This window comes from Calypte anna, chromosome 24, assembly GCF_003957555.1.
Source record: "Calypte anna isolate BGI_N300 chromosome 24, bCalAnn1_v1.p, whole genome shotgun sequence".
NCBI lineage: Eukaryota > Metazoa > Chordata > Aves > Apodiformes > Trochilidae > Calypte > Calypte anna.
Genome location: NC_044269.1, coordinates 88,513 through 108,238, shown reverse-complemented (window position 1 = coordinate 108,238; position 19,726 = coordinate 88,513). Strand labels below are relative to the sequence as shown.

General features: G+C 47.1%; 1 protein-coding gene across 8 annotated transcripts in view; it reads left to right on the top strand.

The window, feature by feature from the left end:
* Positions 1 to 1,502: 1,502 nt before the first annotated feature.
* PRDM10 (PR/SET domain 10) overlaps positions 1,503 to 19,726 on the top strand; it is a 43,589-nt gene continuing 25,365 nt past the window's right edge. For 3 of the 8 annotated variants that reach the window (XM_030464748.1, XM_030464754.1, XM_030464755.1), the window contains exons 1-7: positions 1,503 to 1,624; positions 10,576 to 10,765; positions 13,229 to 13,393; positions 14,947 to 15,006; positions 17,566 to 17,685; positions 18,678 to 18,885; positions 19,253 to 19,494. In XM_030464748.1, coding sequence (XP_030320608.1) covers positions 10,673 to 10,765; positions 13,229 to 13,393; positions 14,947 to 15,006; positions 17,566 to 17,685; positions 18,678 to 18,885; positions 19,253 to 19,494 — 888 coding nt within the window. In that variant the 5' untranslated portion in view covers positions 1,503 to 1,624; positions 10,576 to 10,672. Of the gene's footprint in view, positions 1,625 to 1,927; positions 1,960 to 4,849; positions 4,952 to 10,575; positions 10,766 to 13,228; positions 13,394 to 14,946; positions 15,007 to 17,565; positions 17,686 to 18,677; positions 18,886 to 19,252; positions 19,495 to 19,726 lie in introns of those variants that run through there. The other 5 variants (XM_030464749.1, XM_030464750.1, XM_030464752.1 and 2 more) reach the window with 5 other exon arrangements.

Here is a 19,726-nt window from a genome sequence, read left to right as displayed (position 1 = left end):
CAGCTCTCTCCTGGAAAATAAGGAATAGGAAAAGCAGGATTTTTCTCTGCCACCAGAATGCCATCAGCAAGACACCATTCCTGGAGGTCAGGAAGGAGATTGAGGTGCTGGAGCAGGTCCAGAGAAGAGCAAGGAGGCTGTGAAGGGATCCAGCAGAATTCCTGTGAGGAGGGGCTGAGGGAGCTGGGGGTGTTGAGGCTGGAGAAGAGGAGGCTCAGAGGAGACCTCATCACTCTCTACAACTCCCTGAAAGGAGGTTGGAGCCAGGGGGGGGTTGGGCTCTTTTCCCAGGCAACTCTCAGCAAGACAAGAGGGCAGGGTCTCAAGTTGTGCCAGGGGAGGTTTAGGTTGGAGATGAGAAAGAATTTCTTTCTGGAGAGGGTGATCAGGCATTGGAATGGGCTGCCCAGGGAAGGAGTGGATTCTCCGTGTCTGGAGATATTTCCAAAGAGCCTGGATGTGGCACTGAGTGCCATGGGCTGGGAACCACAGGGGGAGTGGATCAAGGGTTGGACTTGGTGATCTCTGAGGTCCCTTCCAACCCAGCCAATTCTATGATTCTGTGATAATGCAAACACTTCTCTTAGAAGAGCATCCCCAACAGGGCAGCAATAACCTCACTGGAATGATCAATTCGTTGAATTTCTGAACAATAGCAATGATTATGCTCCTTGCACTGACGTTTAGGATGAGAACACACACACCAAGAATAAAAAAACCAAAATGCCAACACCAGTCCAGGTGCCAGGAGGCAGAAAGACCCCTTCTGGGGCCATTTCCTCAGCAGATATTCATAGCTCTTGCTCCAGCTTTTTATTTATAAGTCACACCACCCTGAAACCCACCAGGCTGCTTTTTTTTTTTTCACGGAATTTTGAGGAAATTACACTCTGAGAGACAAAAGGGGCTGCAGGGTGTTGTTGCTGGAAACCCACAGAGGGATTTTGTGGAGAGGGAGTCAGAGCAGGCACTCCCTGCACAGTAAAAATGGGGCTTACCCAAACACCCCCCCCCCAAAAAAAACCAAACAAAAAAATCACAGCCCCTCACTCGCAGCCCCCCTCCTCTCCCCGCCGCCAGGGGGCGCCCTACCTCGCCCTCCTCCACCGCCCTCCCAGCAGGGGGCGCTCCTCGCGTTTCCCCCCTCCCTCCTCTCCATCTCCTCCCCCAGGAGGGGGCGGAGTCCCTCTATGAGAGGAGTGGTCCCATTGGTCTTAACGCACCCAGGGATGAGAGCGGCGCTCTGATTGGTCGCGGGCATCAGAGGGGGGGATTAAAGGCTCGGGCTGGGGGTATTTCCCCCCCCCCTTTTCCCCGTGAGATCGGGGGTGTGTCCCCCCCCCCCTCCATTTACTCCTCACCCCTCTGACCCGTCCGCTTGCGAACCTTTTTTTTTTCTGAGGATTTTTGTTTCCCATCTTGTCAGGGCGGAGGCGTTTCAGCCAATCAGCACGCGGGGCCGCGGCCTGTTGCCAGGCAGATTATGCTAATGAGGTCCGGGCGGCCGCCCCCCCCTCCCGCTCTGCAGCTACCATTGTGAGGTGAGGACAGGTGGGGGGGTTTGAGGCCGCAGCGGGGCCGTCGGAAGAGGCCGGGAGGCGGCAACCGCATGGGACCCCCTCAGGTAACGCGATGGGACGGTCCGGGAGGGAAGCGCGATCCTGGGGCATCGCGGGGACCCGCCGGGGGTTTTTGGATTTGTTGTTTTAGTCGCACCCAAGATGGCGCCCGGAGCTGGCGGTTCCGTAGTGTTGGGGACGGGATAAACCGTTGGCTCCCGGGAGTAGGGGGGGGGGGAACAGGGTGCAGTCATTCCCCTTCCCCCCCCACCCCTTCCCGCGGGAGAGGTACAGTCCGCTACCCCCCCCCTCCCCTTTCCCGCCCCAACCGGGATACCCCCCCGCCCCGGGCAGCGGGAGAAGGAGCTGCCCCCTCCCTGCGTCCCCCCCTCCCTGGATGGTACAATCCGGACCCCGGCACCTCAGCGGCGGGGGGGGGGGTTGTGGTGTGTGTGTGCCGGAGCCATCTTGTTCTTCCCCCCCCTCAGCACTCTCAATACCTCCAACCCCCCTCTCTGCTTACCCCGGGCTGCCCGCTGCTTCCTCCACTTCTCCTCCCTTCACCTCACGCCTTCTCCCCTCTCCTCTTACCCGCCGGGTGGGGTCTCCGTGTTCCCCCCACCCCGCCCAGCTCCGCAGTGGTTGGGGCTCAGTGACCGTTGGGCGCCTCAGGGAACCCGGGGGATGGGGGGGGTGGGGGGGGTGGTTCGGGGGTTTCTTTCTCTCCCCCCCCCCCCCCCCCCGCCCTGGGGGGCGGTTGAAGGGGAATTGTGTGGAGAGGGCACCTGTGCCTCCTGATTGGCCGCCTGCCTCGCGCCCCCGCCTCCCATTGGCTAACTTAGGGGAGGGGGGGCGTCGTGCGCCCGCCTCCGATTGGCTGGGTCCGATGGCGGCCGTGAGGCGCCGAGGGTATATAAAGGCGAGAGGGTGGGGAAGGTACCTCCGTGCGCGCTGAGAGGGGTTCAGGGGCATTGGGGGTGCTGGGGGTTATTAAAATGCCTGTGTGGGCCTCGGGAAGGGAAGATGGTGGTCTGGGTGGCCTTAGGGCTTGTTGTAGGGGCAAGGCGGCTGTTTCCCCACCGCGGGGCTTGTGTGGATCCATGCAAAGGCAGAGCAGGATTGGGCTGGAATATGGAGGTCTCCCAGAACCATGAGGTGGTTGGGGAAGGGAAGGGCAAGGCCCGTGTGTGAGAAGAAGTTGGGGCTGGAAATGAAAGCTGTGGGCTTTGCTGCTGCTCTGGTGATGTTGGGCCATGTTCTGGTGGTAATAGGCCTGTTCTTGTCTGAGATAACAGAGATAGGATGTGGCTGGCCTGGGGGCTTCTTGCTGCCTTGGTTTTGGTGTTGAGGTGCTGTGTTCCCCATCCGCCTGTTGTGGTTGCATTAAAAAAATAAATGGGTGCATGTTCAGTTGCAGTGGAAAAAGAAGGTCCTGATGCTCTGTCAGAACTAGTCTAGAGGTAATTTACTCTTTTTTGGGTAGGTTTCCCTGTATTAGACACTTAAAGCTATGTATGGACACCTCTTGCTTCTCAGTTTTTCATTGCAGGTCCTTAGGAAGGGTCCCCCCTTGAAGTGGCCTTGGTCAGAGTTTCTGTTTCAGGCTGCTGAGCTTCATAGTCCTGAGAGTTAAAAGAAAAGTGGTGATTTGCAGTGTGTTTTGTGACACCCGTGAACCCCTCTGCCTGGGGTATTACTGATACATTTATGGTTCTTCCAGGCCTTCAAAGGAGGAACAAGCACAAGGCTGAGCTAATAGACTAAACAGAATTTTTAGCTTTTTTTTCTGCTTTTTTTTTCAGTGATTTTTTTCCCCTCTTTTCTATTGGTTAAGTTAGAAGATGAAATGCTAATGACTCATCAGCTGGTTTTCCAAGAGAATTCTTTGCATCTTTCGTGATAATAAAGTAATTGGCGGTCTCAAGGCTTAGTTTCTAGGAAAAAAAAATTACAAGTGGTTCCATTTCTCAAGCCGATCCTTAAATGGAGAACTTAATCCCTGAATCTCTTTGCTGTGTACCTCCTTCTCTTCAGTTAAGCTTTTAAACCAAAGCTCCCTTACCTCGGCTATGGGATGAGCTGTTAATTATTATTATTATCTGATGGAATAATTGACAGTTTGTTTTTGAGAGAAAAAATGTGTTGCTTGCTCTCCTCTGACCCCCTCGGTGCTAAACCTGCAAAGAAAATCCTAGGAGGAGCACTCTTATGGTAATTTGCTCTGCAGTCAGCAGCTCCTTGGAGTCTGTTTCTGACCACCTGCAGCTGCTGTCAGCTGTGCAAACGGAATTTTAATTGACTCCTAAGTGTGGCTAATTACAGAGGCTGCTTTAGTGTTGCGAATTTTGTTTTGACTCCAACATGAGATGGGCTCCCTTTGTCAGCTTTATTTCCTGCTAGGAAAAAAGCAAGTAGAGGTGGTGGTGTGGCCCTCAGCTGGCACCGGGCTTTAGGTCCTGGTTTGTCCTCTGTGGCCAGAGGACCACAGAAGGAGGACCAGAGGACCAGAAGTCAAGTGACTTCTCTCAGTCACTTGAGAGAAGTCTGAAAAAAGACACGTTGGGGTTTTTATGTGCAGGAATGAGGTGGTTTTCTCTGGAATTTTAAGAGCTGAACGTTGAAGGGTGATTTAATGCAGAGGAACAGGAGAAGGGAGGAAAGAAGCAGCAGCATCAGCCTGCAGGAACAGGTTTTGCTGCAGACTTTTTATTTTCCTTTTCTTATCAGACTTCTCCCTCTGTCATTTTTAAACCAAATCAAGGCAGCAGACACGATACCCTGAGAGAGGGACCTCTGTGTCTGTGTGCCCCAGCCTGTGGTAGCCCTCCAGGAGGATGTTATTAACCTCTCCTCTGGGAATGTTTTGTGGGAGAAGCAGACTGCCAGCTCCTTGCCTGAGAGAGACCAATCCTAAGACGGTCCTCTCACCTTCAGACCTTGGGCACTGTCCCCTTGGTTTTGGGCTTGGACACAGCATTAGAGGACTGGCCTTGAGGAGAGGAGAGATTTGAGATTTATAATTTTTTTTTTTCTAGCTCGTTGCTTTCATGATGGATGTGCTGTAAGGGTATAGATAGATGGATTCATTATGCACAATTTGAGTAAAAAGTGAGTTTGTATTTGGCTGAGCTCTTCTATTTATTACACAACTAAATAAATTGCAAAACCATTTTTCCTCGTGTGGAGATCAATAATCTTCCCTGCCCTAACCCTACCAATGATTTCCATTTTGAACTCCCCACTAAAACATAAATATTGTGGTTATATATTACCTGATTATTACCATGCAGCCAAAAGGCACCGGAGCCAGAGTTCCTTGAAACCAGACGTGCTTGTGATGGATGGGAATGCAGAGGAGGAGGCAGCAGCCCTGAGACTCAGTCCTCGATGAGGTTAGAACCCTTCTTGCTGCACCGAAAGCCTCTCCTTGCCAGGGGAGCTGAGGAAATGCATGGGCTCTGCCTTGGAGGCAACGCGGGGTAATTAACTGAAGTGTGGGGCAGAGCTTTTTGCAGACACGTGTGATGTTCCTCCGGAGGGTAATAAGCCATTTCCATATTAAAAGCTGGAGGAAGACCCCTGGTGGTAAAAAAAAACACAAAACACACCCACCCCAAAACCCCTTTCCTAAGAGTTTTGCAGATAGGTGGTGGTGGAAAAGAGTGGTCAGTGAGCTGAGTACTCAGGGGATTAAGCTAGTAACCCCAATCCATGCGCAAAAACCTGTGACACCGGGGGGTAAATCACTTTGAGCTGCTTTATGCACCATTATTGCAAAGTGGATTCTCCTTTGAGGCACTGCAGTGGCTTTAGGGCTCTCTGAGCAGCGAGGGGACTTTTCCACTCTCCTGCTTTTAATGTGCCCCCGGTTTTCTTCTGCCAGGGGAGGGACAGGAGGGGCTGTCTGGAAGCTCGAGTGGCTTCTCAGCAGAATGTCCTTAGTTTGGAGGGGTTGCTGGAGGTGGCAGCCCTGGAGTTTTTGTCTCTATCTTCTCGTGTAGCCTCAGCATTGGGAGGAATGGTCATTCCTTAACATACCAAGAAAATTTGGTTACTCTTGGGGGGTTTTTTTGGTGGATTTGAGGAGTGAGCTTTCCCCTGAAGCATTGTGGGAGTTCAGTGCTTGGCTCCCAAACCCTTGCAGGTCAAATATAAAACCCCAGGGATGTTGCTGATACTGGAGGTGTGCTCTTACTCTCATTCCCTGGGTGTTAGGAGTGCTGGGTGCCCCTGTGAGGTGCCAGGACATGGGTGCTGTGCTGGGTGTCTTCTGCTGAGGGTGTTGCTGTTGGACACTGCTGCTTTGCCTCTGTTCTTTCTCACCCCCCAGAGCTCAATGCAGTGGCTGGGGGGAAAAGTGCTGATGGAAGGAGAAAGCTCCAGAGAAACTGACAAGAAGCAGGAGAGAGGGGTTAGAGAGAGGTGCAGTGGGCACAAGGAGTTGTCAAGTGACATTTCTAAAACAGATGAGTGGCACAATGACACTTTGCAGGCAGCAGGAGCTGCGGAGAAGCAGCTTCACCCTTAATGAGATTTTTGGATTGGATTTAAAAGGCAAGAAATAGAGGAAGGCCACAGGTTTCACCTGCAGGTCCCCAGGGGCTGTTGAGAGAAGAAAGGTAAATGTGATTTACTGACATTGCCTGCTGGAGCAGCCAGCTGGGGGTTAGGGGTGCAGGGACATGTAGGACACTTGTCCTGCCCTTCCTGGCTCCTGACCAAGCTCCAGCTCTAAGTTGGGTGCTTTCTACCTCTGCTGAGCACGAGGTTGTTCCTGCCCTGATAAACCTCACTGGGAGGGAAGTGCAGGAGGGCACTGGTGTCAGTTCCTAACTCTGAGCCTGCTTCTACCCCTGGAAACCACGGGGAGCTGAAAGGCAGCACCCATGGGTGCAAAACCGAGTCAGAATGAGGTGGTGTGCCACTGGAGGAGACAATTTGTGTGCTGGAGGAAATGCATGGGCTCTGCCTTGGAGGCAACGCGGGGTAATTAACTGAAGTGTGGGGCAGAGCTTTTTGCAGACACGTGTGATGTTCCTCCGGAGGGTAAGAAATCATTTCCATGTTAAAAGCTGGAGGAAGACCCCTGGTGGTAAAAAAAAAAAAAAAAAGAAACCACACACCCCAAAAAACCCCACACCAGTGCTGGGATGGGCACTGGTGGTATGGTACATCAGGGTTGAAATTAGATGTGCATTTTGCTTAAAATAATGGGAGTTTAGCCAGTCTGATTCACATGGTATCTTGATTTGTGTTTAATCTGTGCCATGGACCTACTGGAGGGGTCCTGGGTTCTGTTTATACCTATTACCAGTTCAGCTTGTGTCATCACCCCAGCATGGACTGGGTGAGGTATGCCTGCTGTTTTGGGGAGGAAAATGCTGTCTTCCCCAGTTTCTGGAAATGGTTTAGCACCTTGGATACTGGCATTGCTTCCTGCTCCTGCGTGTGATGCTTTTGTACACAAAAACTGGGGTGATGATGGAATTGTGGTTGATGTATGGGGTGATTTGTCTCACAGTGTGTGTATGTGCCCTATGGATGCTGCAGGAGATCCCAGCTGAGGTGCTTGCCATGGCATTTAGCTTGTCTGGGAATGTCTTGATGCCTGTGAGATGTGAGGAGGGAAAAATCAACAACTGCAAAGGCTAATCCATGGGCAAACAGTGCAAGAAGAGATAAGCAGAGTGTTCCCTGGCACACTTTGGCAGTGCTGATGCCCCCACTTTCACTTTTTTTTTGCCATAAAATCAAACTAACAAAGCTTCCAGCTAGACCATGGGAGAAATTTTTATTTTTTTTTTACCCATGTCTACTAAACCGGGGTTTTTAACAGGCTCAGTGTTGAGGCCAGGTACCCTGGCCTCCTCATGATTCTTCTGCAGCTCATCTGAAAAACTCTCATGTGCTGAGCTGGATGTCTGCTGCTTCCTTCTGCAGTGAGAAGCCCCCAGGGCAATGGTTGGAGTCTCTGTGGGTGTCAGTGTCCCAGCTCTGGTGGATGCCAGGAGGGGGCTTAGAGGAGAAAAGAAGATGATGCAGGATTAATGAGGAGGAGCATCCTGTGGAGCTCTGGTGGGGAAAGTCATTTTGGTCTGGTTTTTGTCATGAGTGCTAGAAAGCTTCCTCAGGTGTTTGTGTTTCCTGGTAGTTTTGAGGCTTTGGAGCAAAAACCTTCACTGTGAGGGTTTGTTTCACCATTGGCTTCTGAGTCAGCTGCTTCTCAAGGTTTGCTCCTGCCTTGGGACCTCTCTGGGACATGGGCTGCCTGTTCCTCCACTCTCTGCTCCCTCAGCACTTCGATGTTTCCAGGGAAACATGTTCTGTGATGGTAGGAGTGATAGAGATCCAGATTTGGGGAGGAATCCAGACCTGAGGGGCAGATTTTTGGGTGTATTTTCAAGTAGAAAACTTGAAAAAGCATCAAAATCCTGCTGCTCCTAACATTGTCTCATTGCTATTGCTGCACAATTCACTGGGCTGAGCAGTATTTTTTTTTTTAATTTTCTCTGAAGAAGAGCAATAACAGGACCGTTTATAGAAACTGCACCACTGAGGCACTGAATTTGGCTCAATCTTGCTGTTTTCCCTGTGATTTGAGGTTAATGCTAACCTTTAGAACCAGGGCAGACCTTGAAATCATCATCCTCTGCTTTCTTTTCCAACTTTTTTGCTACTGTTTAGTTTTTTTCTTTGCAGTTATGAATCTTAATGCCCAATTCTGTCTATTAAAAGACCCATCTGAACCCTTCAGTCTCCTTCCCCCTCAAGCTGTAGGTTATTTGTGTCAAAGTGAGTCTGCAGGAGTGAGTCAGCATCTTCCTTCACTATCTGCTTCTGGGGAAGGTCAGCCAAAAAATGTTGCCACTTGTTGCACCCTGTGGAATTAGCCAGAACTGTGCCTTTGTCTTAATTCAATCACTGCTTAATTTAATTGTGTTATTACTAGCAGGATAAGTAATTAAAAAAAAAAAAAAAAACAACCAACAAAACCAACTCAAACTGGAAACCTTGAATGTTTGTTTTTGTTGTTTTGAAGCAATTAGGTAATTGATTAAACTCCTGGCTATTGTTAGTGCAATTGCCTGAATTGGCTCTGGATTAATAATGACAGGCAAGAAAAAGCTGTTGAGAGAAACCAGCCACAGAATATCACCAGGACAGGCATTTAATTTTATGCCAGCTTTGTTGTTCAGGCTCTGTTACTGGCAGCCATGCTGTCACCTTTCACACCAGCAGTTCTAAACCTCTGGATGATAAATTCATGATAAAATGAATGATGGAGTCCAGTGAAAGTGGGATTAAGGGTGAGAAAATTCCTTAATTAAGCCTCAGTAGCATAACAGGTAACTTGGAGATAGCTGGTTACAAGGGACTGTGTAGGGAGGGATATTTACTCATGTATGGGAGCTTGAGTGTTCTGTAATGAATATAAATAATATTTATTTGTACCTGACCCTGGCTGCTCTTAATCAGGCATCATGCTTTGCTGCACTTCAGTTTCTGTGCTAAAGGGATCCCCCAGCTAAAGGCATGACTATTTCTTTTTTTTTTTTTTCCTTTTCTCAGTGCTTTTTCTGGAGGTTTTGTATCAAATAATATTAATGCAGACAGGATTTCTGTCCCTTTATCTCAGCCCCTCATGGTAGGGGGGGGCTCATACCCCACCCCTCAGGCTCTGCTGGTGTGGGAGGTCCTGTGGCACCTATGGATTTCAGCATGAGACAGCAAAATTTAGGCTCTAATCATCACTTGTGGCATGGCTTACTGCCTGCTGATGCCCAAAAGTAGCTTTCCTACTGTTTTCCTACAATTTTTTTTCCTACAATTTTTACTGTTTTTCCTACAATTTATTTATTTTTTTTTTTTAACCCCACCACACAGTTCAGTGACGTCTTCCTGAGACTTTGCTGTTGATTCACAGATTCTGGGCAGGACCAATGGTACAGTCAGTGCTGGGGTCTGCAAAGCTGTTTTTGTTGCTGGCAAAAATCACAGGAGGACAAAAGGGCCTGCTGATTTTTATATATATATATATATATATATATAATTTTTTTCCCCCTCATCTTTTTATAGTTTGTCACAGCCAAGCCAAACTGCTAGCATTCATAGGACTAAATTATGACTAAAATAATTTGCATTCAAAATGCAAATGAATGAAAGCATCAGCAAGGAGCCTTCTGCTTTTCTTCCTGCTGCCCAGACTGGGTGCTGGCATTGTATCAGCCCAGTGAGGCACACAGTGTGAAATAAAAGTTAATTGGACTAGCTGAAAAATGAAATGGGCTCAGCCTCCTACTAATTCCTGGGCCTGTGATTTAATGTGACATTAGAGGCAGAAGGATTGGGAAGGTGCTGAACCACTGACTGAACCAATCACCAGAGCTGTAAATTACACTGCTGAGATACCCAGTGGCAGATTGAGAGGCCCCAATAAAATGGTGAGAGGTGAATAAAAAAAATTAAAAAAATATCACTTGGAAGCAATTTGTCAGCTTCCTCAGGCTGGTGTGAGGGAAGAGCTGAAGATTCATTGTCCTTTTTCTGCAAGTTGTCTGTTGTGAGATGGCTGGATACCAACTGGGAGTGCAGTTTGCCTGGGGATGTAGAACCAGTTGGTTCTTGACCCAAACCTCTTCCAGACAAATCAAGAAACTGGTGGGGTGTGTATAAACACACAGAGTTTTCTTTTTGGGAGCTTCAGGTCAGTTTTCTGCATGCTTGATTGATCTCTGTAGACACCAGAGGAGTCTGTCAGAGATATTTCATGGGCTGCTTGTGGCCAAGGATAGAAATGCAGGAAGAATTTCCATAGAAATGCAGGAAGAATTCAGTCCAGTCTCAGGGCAGGAGGTGTTCAGTAGCATCCTGCAGTGCAGTTGTAGCAATAGTTGACTTTCTCCTCCTTAGTGGCAAAATGCATCCCTGTAGTGCTGCTGGAATACCTCATAGACCTCTGTTCCTTGCCACACTTGTTTTAATTTCTCCATTCTCTTCTCTTATTTTTCTTTTGTAGCCATGTTACTGAAGATCACCTTGTCTTCTGGAAGTAGGAAGACAGTGAACAGATGAATCTGTCCAAGCTGACATTCCACTAGAAGCTCTCCCTCAGCATGGAGCACCACGGCAGGGAGGAGATGGACTCCAAAGAGGAAAGTCCTCAGGTGTGGCCTGATTCTGCTGAGCAGGAACCCAGTACTGCTCAGGTGACTACTGCCTTCTAGAGCTCTCAGTTTCTGCTCAGACTGGGGTGGCTTAGCAAGCAGAAGTTCCCATTTATCTGTTCCTTGTAGCCTGGAAACTCAGCTTTCATTAGAGGAGAAAAACACAAACTCTCTGGGGTGATTTGGGGTTTTAGGGCTTCAGCAAATGAGCTCTGCAAACCACAGCAGTGAATGTACAGGCAGCTGTACATTCAGCTCTGAGATGAGCTGAACAAAACCAGCCAGGGGCTCTTGAAGCTTCAGTGTCCAAATCTCTGTATAACCATGTGGGAAAGTGAAAAGGGGATTCAGATCAACCAGTAGTAACAAAATCTGTGGTCTGGGGCAGCCTGTTTGGATGGCAGCAGTCAAATCAGTTGCAAGAGTGGGTGTAAAGTAAAGTAAAATGAATAATTTTTTCCAGCCTGACTTCTGGATAATGAGGAAGGGAGCAATGTTCATTGCTAGTGACTAACCCAGTCAGGTTCTGATGGATGCAGCTGGTTTTCTAGAATTTCTAGAAGGCTGCATATTGCTTCATTCTTTTGAATATATTCCAAAGAGAGAGCTCCATGTTGTTTGACCCAGAGGCTGAGAAATTGTGACTCTCCTGGTTATTTCCAGCTTGGAAATTTACAAGGAAAGGCACTTTTCAATGGCCTGAGCCCTGTTGTTCATCCAATGGGATAACCATGCTGCTGTTTGCGCATGGCTTAATTAGTATTTGCAGAATGCTCTCCAAAGGTGAAACACTGTGTGTATCCTTCCTGCAGTGTTTATTGTGCTTAAACCTAGCAGCCTCAGGGGAGGAGCAGGTGTCTTCTGAAGCGTGAGCTAAAAGGTGAAGTCACTGTGGAATCATTTTATTTGAGAGCATTTTGTGTCAACATGAGTATGGATGCTTAAACTGGGTTTCCTCCTAACTATCCTGTTTTTCCTATGTGCTGAAAATGGTTTTCAGCATATAAAGTGTGTCCAAAAACAACCATGTTCTTGCTGCCCCTGGAATTAAGTATTCCAGCTGGTTTAAGCGAGGCAGCTAATAATTTATGAGCACAGAAGCAAGTTGGTTGAATTCAAACTGCTGCCCCAGACATAACTTGTTGCAGTAGTCCTTGGACTCATTGCTTAATGCTTTCAGTTTTGTTTCTGTTTTTAAAACAGTTGAATTTTCTTGTGATACTCCCCCAGGTAGTCCAGAGAAGCAATCAAACACGGACAACTGCTTCCTTCTGATAGGTGCAGTGTTATTACTTGAAGCAGTATCAGAGTTAATGGGTTCTGGTAGCTGTTCATCAAACAGAAAAAAATAACCTCCAACTCCAGAACAAGCTGAATGCTCATAAATCCAGCAAGGAATATGAGAATAAAGAGAAACAATAAACACCAATAAATCCTAGAGATACACCAGTTCCAATCTGAACTTTTCCTCTTAGGAACTATTGAAGCCTTTTAGATCAGGGAATTGAGTCCATCATCAGCAAGTTTGCAGATGACACTAAGCTGGGGGGAAGTGTGGATCAGCTGGAAGGCAGGAGGGCTCTGCAGAGGGACCTGGACAGACTGGAGAGTTGGGATGATGCCAAGGGGATGAGGTTCAACATTCCAAGTGCCGGGTCCTGCACTTTGGCCACAACAACCCCATGGGGAGCTCCAGGCTGGGCACAGAGTGGCTGAGAGCAGCCATACAGAGAGGGACCTTGGAGTTTGGATTGACAGGAAGGTGACCATGAGCCAGCAGTGTGCCCAGGTGGCCAAGAAGGCCAATGGCATCCTGGGCTGGCTCAGGAACAGTGTGGCCAGCAGGTCCAGGGAAGGGATTCTGCCTCTGTGCTCAGCCCTGGTGAGGCCACAGCTTGAGTCCTGTGTCCAGTTCTGGGCCCCTCAGCTCAGGAAGGAGATTGAGGTGCTGGAGCAGGTCCAGAGAAGAGCAAGGAGGCTGTGAAGGGATCCAGCAGAATTGCTGTGAGGAAGGGCTGAGGGAGCTGGGGGTGTTGAGGCTGGAGAAGAGGAGGCTCAGGGGAGACCTCATCACTCTCTCCAACTCCCTGAAAGGAGGTTGGAGCCAGGGGGGGGCTGGGCTCTTTTCCCAGGCAACTCTCAGCAAGATGAGGGCAGGGTCTCAAGTTGTGCCAGGGGAGGTTTAGGTTGGAGATGAGAAAGAATTTCTTTCTGGAGAGGATGATCAGCCATTGGAATGGGCTGCCCCGGGAAGTAGTGGATTCTCTGTGTCTGGAGATATTTCAGAAGAGCCTGAATGTGGCACTGAGTGCCATGGGCTGGGAACCACGGGGGGAGTGGATCAAGGGTTGGACTTGATGATCTCTGAGGTCCCTTCCAATCCAGCCCATTCTATGATTCTCATGCAAGAACTGAGGTGTCTTCATACAAGTTAGGCCTGAGGGTAAAATCAGATGGTGGCTCTTCTGCCCAGGCCTCTGTTTCAATCTGTTCTTTTTCTTCCAGGTGCACTTTGTCCCTGAGGGGGGGACAGTGGCCCAGATTGTGTACAGTGAGGAGCAGGACCGTCCCTCCCAGCAGGTTGTCTACACAGCTGATGGTACCTCCTACACCTCTGTGGACACCTCAGAGCACACCCTGGTTTACATCCACCCTGTGGAAGCTACACAGGCATGTGTGGTTCTCAGCCCATCCTGGGCTTTGGCAAACAAACAAAAAAAAATCTTGTTTGAGGCTAATGCCAATTCCCAGCCAAGGGGTACAACTGGAAAAATAGGCTCTTCAGGGTTTTATCTGCCCAGTGCTGGACAGGGACTTGGTGCTGCTCATTATCTGATGTGCAAATGGGGTAATCAAAGGCTGTGGAGGTTTTGAATGATGAAGTGCTGGTTATTTCAGTGAAGATGGATGTGTTTGTAATGAAATCAAAGGTGTTGTCCAAAACATAGATAATCTCTCCAGAAACTGCCTCTGGTGTGCTCAGTTAAATGCTGAGAGTGATCTATGTGTCTTCTGGCAGAGACCTTGTTTTGCAAAGTACAGTTCTCATAATTGATAGTTTAATAACAGTCATGTCTTTTTGCAGAGGTTCTCACTCTATTCAATTGAATTTTTGAGTCTCTTCTGTCTTTTTTTTTACAGACCTAGATTCTTTTTCTCCATAATTATATCCAATACCTTTTAATCTCTGACAGCACATGTTGAATGGGGTTAATAGACTGCATCTGTACCAGTGTATGGACAGATAAAAAAAAGAGGAATAGGCAAGCTTTGTCAAGAATGTTTTCTATTGTCTTTGCTGACAGCAGAGATTAGCAGTGCTACAAAGTGCACACATTTGACACCCTCAGCAAGGCTGGCAGAGCCTCACACTGTGTGGTCTCTCTTGTGCAGTTATATAAAAACAGTTCCAGCCCAGTGGCATGTTCTGAGAGAGGACATCTCCCAGGACAGTCTTGATGAAGTAACTCCAAAATTCTGAATGCCATCATTTTGTTAAAAAAAAAATTTTAAAAAATTGAGATGTATTACTGAGACACTCTCATGCAACTGGGATGAAATCATCAAATGCTAACGGGATTTTTGTTATGCCATGTTTTATTTTGCTGGAGCCAGCTTACTTCAAGCTCAGGTATTTCAAGTTTTGGCAAAGGAAGCAAGGTTGACCTCAGTCGATCTGTAGTTTTCATTTGAGTCTTGTTTTTCCTTGGGGGGAGCCCTCCTATCAGGGCTGTAAGAATGTTTGAGGTGGTTTGTTTTATGTGAAATTAAAACATCATCCTGGCCATACCAAATCCTCATGTAGGATATGCCTGACATCTGTGTGCCTGCTTTTGAGGAACTCTTGTGAATTTGCAGCAAGATGAAGTTTTCTGTCCTGCCCGCAAGTATCCCTGAGCTTTCATACAGCTGAATTTCATTCCACAGAATTTCAGCAAGTGACAGAGCGATATTATAAAAAAATAATCTTATGAAACACTTTATATAGATGAAAAGTGCCTCATAAATATATTACTTTTTCATGGAGCACTGCCTAATTTTAGTTTAATCTCTCTGCATGTAAGTTCCACGTGGGTAAGTTGAATTCGCTGTGGTAAGAGGTAGAGGAGAAGTTAGCAAAGCATCAAATGTGGATCATTTCTTGGTGGCAGGGACATTTTTGTGTCAGTTGAGAAGCAACCAACCCCAAAGCCTGTTTGATAAACCTTTTTCACTCTCTCTAGACTCTGTTTACAGATCCGTCCCAAGTGGCTTATGTCCAGCAGGATGCCACCACCCAGCAGGTAAGAGAGACCCTGTTTTCCTTGGGCCTGACACTGTAAGGAAACTGTCACTGGGGGTGAAGGGACACGTGGTGATGCTACAGCATGACAAACTCTGGATTTGTCAACTGGCAGCTTTCAGTCATTTACTGTCATCCCAGTCATCAGGAGCATAAAGACACTATTGTCTCAGCTAGCTTGTGAATGAATGGCAATGAAAAGTGAAGAGTTTATTTATTTTTTTTATTCATGTTCAACAAAATACTGATTTTTTGCCCCAGATAAAATGAGAAATCTTGCAAAAGTGCTCCTTTAAATAAATCAGCAAGCTGACTTTTTTAAAATATAAATCTGGAAAGTTCCAAATGCCTTTAAATTCATAAAAGGCTCTCAAAGGATAGAAATTCTGGATCAATTTCTCATTTTACCAAAAACTTCACAGGAAATAAATTGTAAAACCTGCAGAAGTTCAATTACTGGCTCCCTTACCTTACCAGGGCACCCCAGGTCTGATGTGCTTGCCAGCATGAAGTGAGTGAGGAACAGAACAAAATCAGAGCCCGTTGTTGCAAAGTTTGGGTGACTTCTTTCAGCTGTCATGGATGCAAAGGTTTTGTTGTTAACTTCCAGTGGTGTCTTTCGGGACTGCCTTGGGGTAACCAGGTGTAGGTGGTTCCAGATCTACAGCTCTAGTTTGAATTCTCTGCTTGTCAGAGAGTCTCAAAATCACTGCTGCTCTGGTGAGGGTGTGAATTGATGTGTTAGATCTGAATCATTACTAATGCTGTCATTAAAACATGGAATTGACAGTCTTGGGGCATAGGGAAGGGTTGATTGTGCACTGAAAATCTTTTCTTCATGCTAAAAGACCTGAGCTGTTGAGGCACAGGCAGGGAACAATCTGACAGTAAAGGTGTTATGTGTTTTCTCCCAGTTCTCTGGAGTGGATTTTTGCCACATCATTTTCTCTGCATGAAGAAGCCCCCAAAATCCTACCCAGTTGTTTTAAAGCTCATTTAACAGATACATGCTCTAATTAAAAATAGAGATTTCTTGTGCAGTGCTGGGGTGCTGTTCCTCTCCCACTCTGAGGATCAAGGGCAGGAGCATTTGTCTGTGTGTCCTCAGCCCATCCTCCCTTCCTACCCTGTCTGCCAGCAATCCCAGCAGATTCCTGCTTGCTCCTGAATGGTTGCTCCCTCAGTAGGGATGTAAAACACCTTCCCAGGTGTTTTTCCATCAGCATTTCCTGAGGGACATCTCTGAACTGACAACAGAAGTGAAAATAGTAATTAAAGCTCTTTTTATCTTAAAAATAAATAGAAATGGGTTGAGAAATAATACCTGTGTCCCTCCCAGTGCCTGACATGGTAGTGGAAGCAAGGTTCTGTTGGAAGTGTGATTAGTGGTAGGAAATACCTCATTTTGAGGTACAAATAGACCCAAGTGTGTGTGAACCTCTCATTGCTGGCAGACCTGGAGGTGTGCCATGGCATAATGATGCTTTTGCTGCTGCCACTTGGCATCAGAAATGCCAATACCAGACAGCTTGGTTCAGCTGTCATCTTGGCCATTTCCTCCTCTCTGTCATATGTTCCCTCAAGTCTTATTTGCTGGAGTTTTTGAGCAGTTTCATGGATTACTCTTTCAACGAAACAACTAGATGTGAAGCCTCGGGTCTGTCTGTCTGCTTTTGTTGTGTGTTTCCTCGCCTGCTCCTTCACTGTTGGCACAATTTGCTGTTATCAGTTTTATCTGATATTTATTAAACACTCTGCAGTGGGGCAGGAGATTTAATTTTAGCATAAAAGCTGTTTAATAGTCAGAGGCACAAACTGGAAGCCACTTGATGTCAGCTGTAGAGAAGGATGAAAAGTCATGCAGGATAACAGTGCCAGTTCCTGTACAGATAAGCAGGAAACCAAAGACAGGAAAGGTGATCTGTAGGATCTTAATTCTGCTTTGGATGGGAGCAGTATGGTAATATGAGTTTATTTTCTTGTTACTGCACAAAAAATTACTATGAAACAACCAAAAGTGTGTAGTCTGACCAAATAATGTAAAGAAAAAATAACTGAGTGCCTGACCTTCCAGTGAGGTCAATGCACCATCTTCTTTTCATAATGTGTCTTGGTTGGCTTGAGAAAAAGAGAGATGGACAGAAAGAGGAGGTGCTTTTACCCTTCTTAACTTTTTTTTTTTTTTTTTTTAAGGAAAAAGGTAAACTTGGATATAGAAGAGAAAGAGACCCCAAATAACTGATTTTACCAAGAGCTAAAGAGATCCTCACATCTCTTCTTCGTGCATCTTCTTAATTAATAGCCAGAGTGGGAGACAGGAAAGCCAAAAAATCTGGACCCAGTTTAGAAGCCTTTCCCTTTTTTTACTGGGGCTGCAGCATTTGCCCATGCCCCTTCTCCCTACTTAAAAAAAACCAAAACAAAACACCCAAAAATCCTTAAAACACAACAATTTTTGCCCCGTTTTAGGACTCCAGGGAGTTTTACATGCAGGGCCCTGCCTGTGTGTCGGTGAGTGGTGGAAATGATGCAGTGCTAAAATGAGTGCCTATAATTTTAGGTCACTGTGCTCTTGCCTGCTGCTGCTCAGAGCATGAATCCCACCAACCTCTCCGTGCTCGGCAACGTTGCCGAATCCCCCCAGCAAATGGCTCTGGAGCAGGGGCCACAAGCAGATAGAGTAAGTTGTGCCAGGCACCCTTTTCTTTTCCATGTACCAGCACACTCTTTCATTGATCCATTGTCTCAGGTGGTGAAAAAATGTCTGAGGGGTGTTGGGAGGAGAGGTGAGAGCTGCAGCACAGATTTGTACTGTCCTTCATCTTCTCACGTGTGGGGTTGTTTGGTTTTTGTTCTGTTTTTTGGGGGGTTTTTAATTTTATTTTATTTTTTTTGAGGGAGAGATCACATCCACTGACAAACCTATTCTACAGAAACCTATTCCTGCTCTGTCTTGAGCAGCCACTCTTAAAATGCTCCTCTCAGCTTTGAAAAGCAAAGTTGACAGGAGGTGTAACACTGTCACAAAGGACTGATGACATCCCCCCGGGTTTTCTTGCCAGGCTTTTCAGGCAGCTTTTTTTTTTTTCAGGGTGATGGGGTGTTTTCTGCCATGCCCTTCAATTAGTTTTTGGTTGGGTTTTGTGGGTTTTTGTTTGGGTTCTTTTGTAGGGAAAGAAAGGGATTGACTTGAAAATTAAAAACACCAGGCCCTTAACAGTCTTCCATGTCTCCATATTTGATAGTTTGTCTCTAGCCCCTGTCTTGAGAAAAAATCATGTGCCAGAGTGCAGGGTTCTCTCACTTATACAGAAGAAGTTAAAATACAGCTTAGGGCTCTAGATAATTTCTGCAAAGCCTGGGCTTTGTTACAGACCTTCTGTGAGGGTCCAGAACTTTTCTGATCAGTTTCTTCTCTCCTGAGAAGTCAGTCCTTGATGGGGCAGAGGTAGAAGGTGACACAGAGCTGTCCTGTGTGAGGCTGTCAGCAGCAGTGATGCAAACCATCCCTCAGCAGTTGTTTATCATGTCACTTCACTTTCCCTTGTCCTTCTTTTCATGACCAGAAGAAGCAGAAAGGGTAGACTAGCAGGAGCTATCATTGCTCATCCTCGTCAGGCTCTTTGTCCTTGTGAGTCAACTCTGATCAGTTGTTGGGAATTCTCTCCTCAGGCATCATTACCACTGCATAACCAGGTCTTACCTCCTATGGAGGCAGTGGATGGTTCTGACCCACTAGCACCTCTGCAGAATCAAATGGGAAGGATGGAACCAAAAGAGGAAGATGATGAGGATGAAGATGAGGACGAAGAAGGGGAAGACACTGACATGGATGAATGGGATCCAGATCCACCTCGACCCTTTGATCCCAATGATTTATGTAAGCATATGAAGTAGCATCTTGTCTCTTAGTTGCCTTCCCATTTTTTCTTTCCCCTCCCTTTTCCAGTTGATTTTCTTCCCCCGTCCCTTCTAAGTGGAAAAATCCTTCAGATTTTAGCAGGAATTATTAAACCTCTTTATACCAAATAATTCAGACTTGAGCTAAAAAAACGAGATTCTATCTTAGGTGGGGTCTCTGAGCTGCTTTGTTCTTCATGGTGTAGGAGGCTGCTCTCCCTTCATGTTTTAAAATGTAGATAGATTATTGGAATCAGTGTTCCCCAAAGGTGTTTAGAGAGAGACTGCTCTGAGCTGCTGTGTGATGGCTGCCTGACAGCCCTGTCCCCTCTGACTTTGTGTTGCAGGGTGTGAAGAGTGCAATAACGCACATCCCTCCGTGTGTCCAAAGCATGGACCTTTGCATCCCATCCCAAACAGGCCTGTGCTGACCAGGGCAAGGGCCAGCCTCCCCTTGGTGCTCTACATAGACAGATTTTTGGGAGGGGTCTTCTCCAAAAGGCGCATCCCAAAGCGCACGCAGTTCGGACCTGTGGAAGGGCCCCTGGTTAGACAGGCTGAGCTCAAAGACTGCTACATCCATCTGAAGGTAAGAGGGGGGTGTGCATGAAAGAGAGAGGATCAATGTGTCCTTAAGCTTTGTGTTGTTTTGTTTTTCCATGCCTTTGGGGCTCTGCCTTGAGTGACTTCTCTGGAGATGTTCTTGACATACTTGTGTCTCCAGATGTAACTCCAGAATACCCAGATGGCTTGAAATCTGCTCTTTTTCAGGGAGACACAATGGTAGTGGTGAATATTCTGGTATCATGATGCATAGGGCT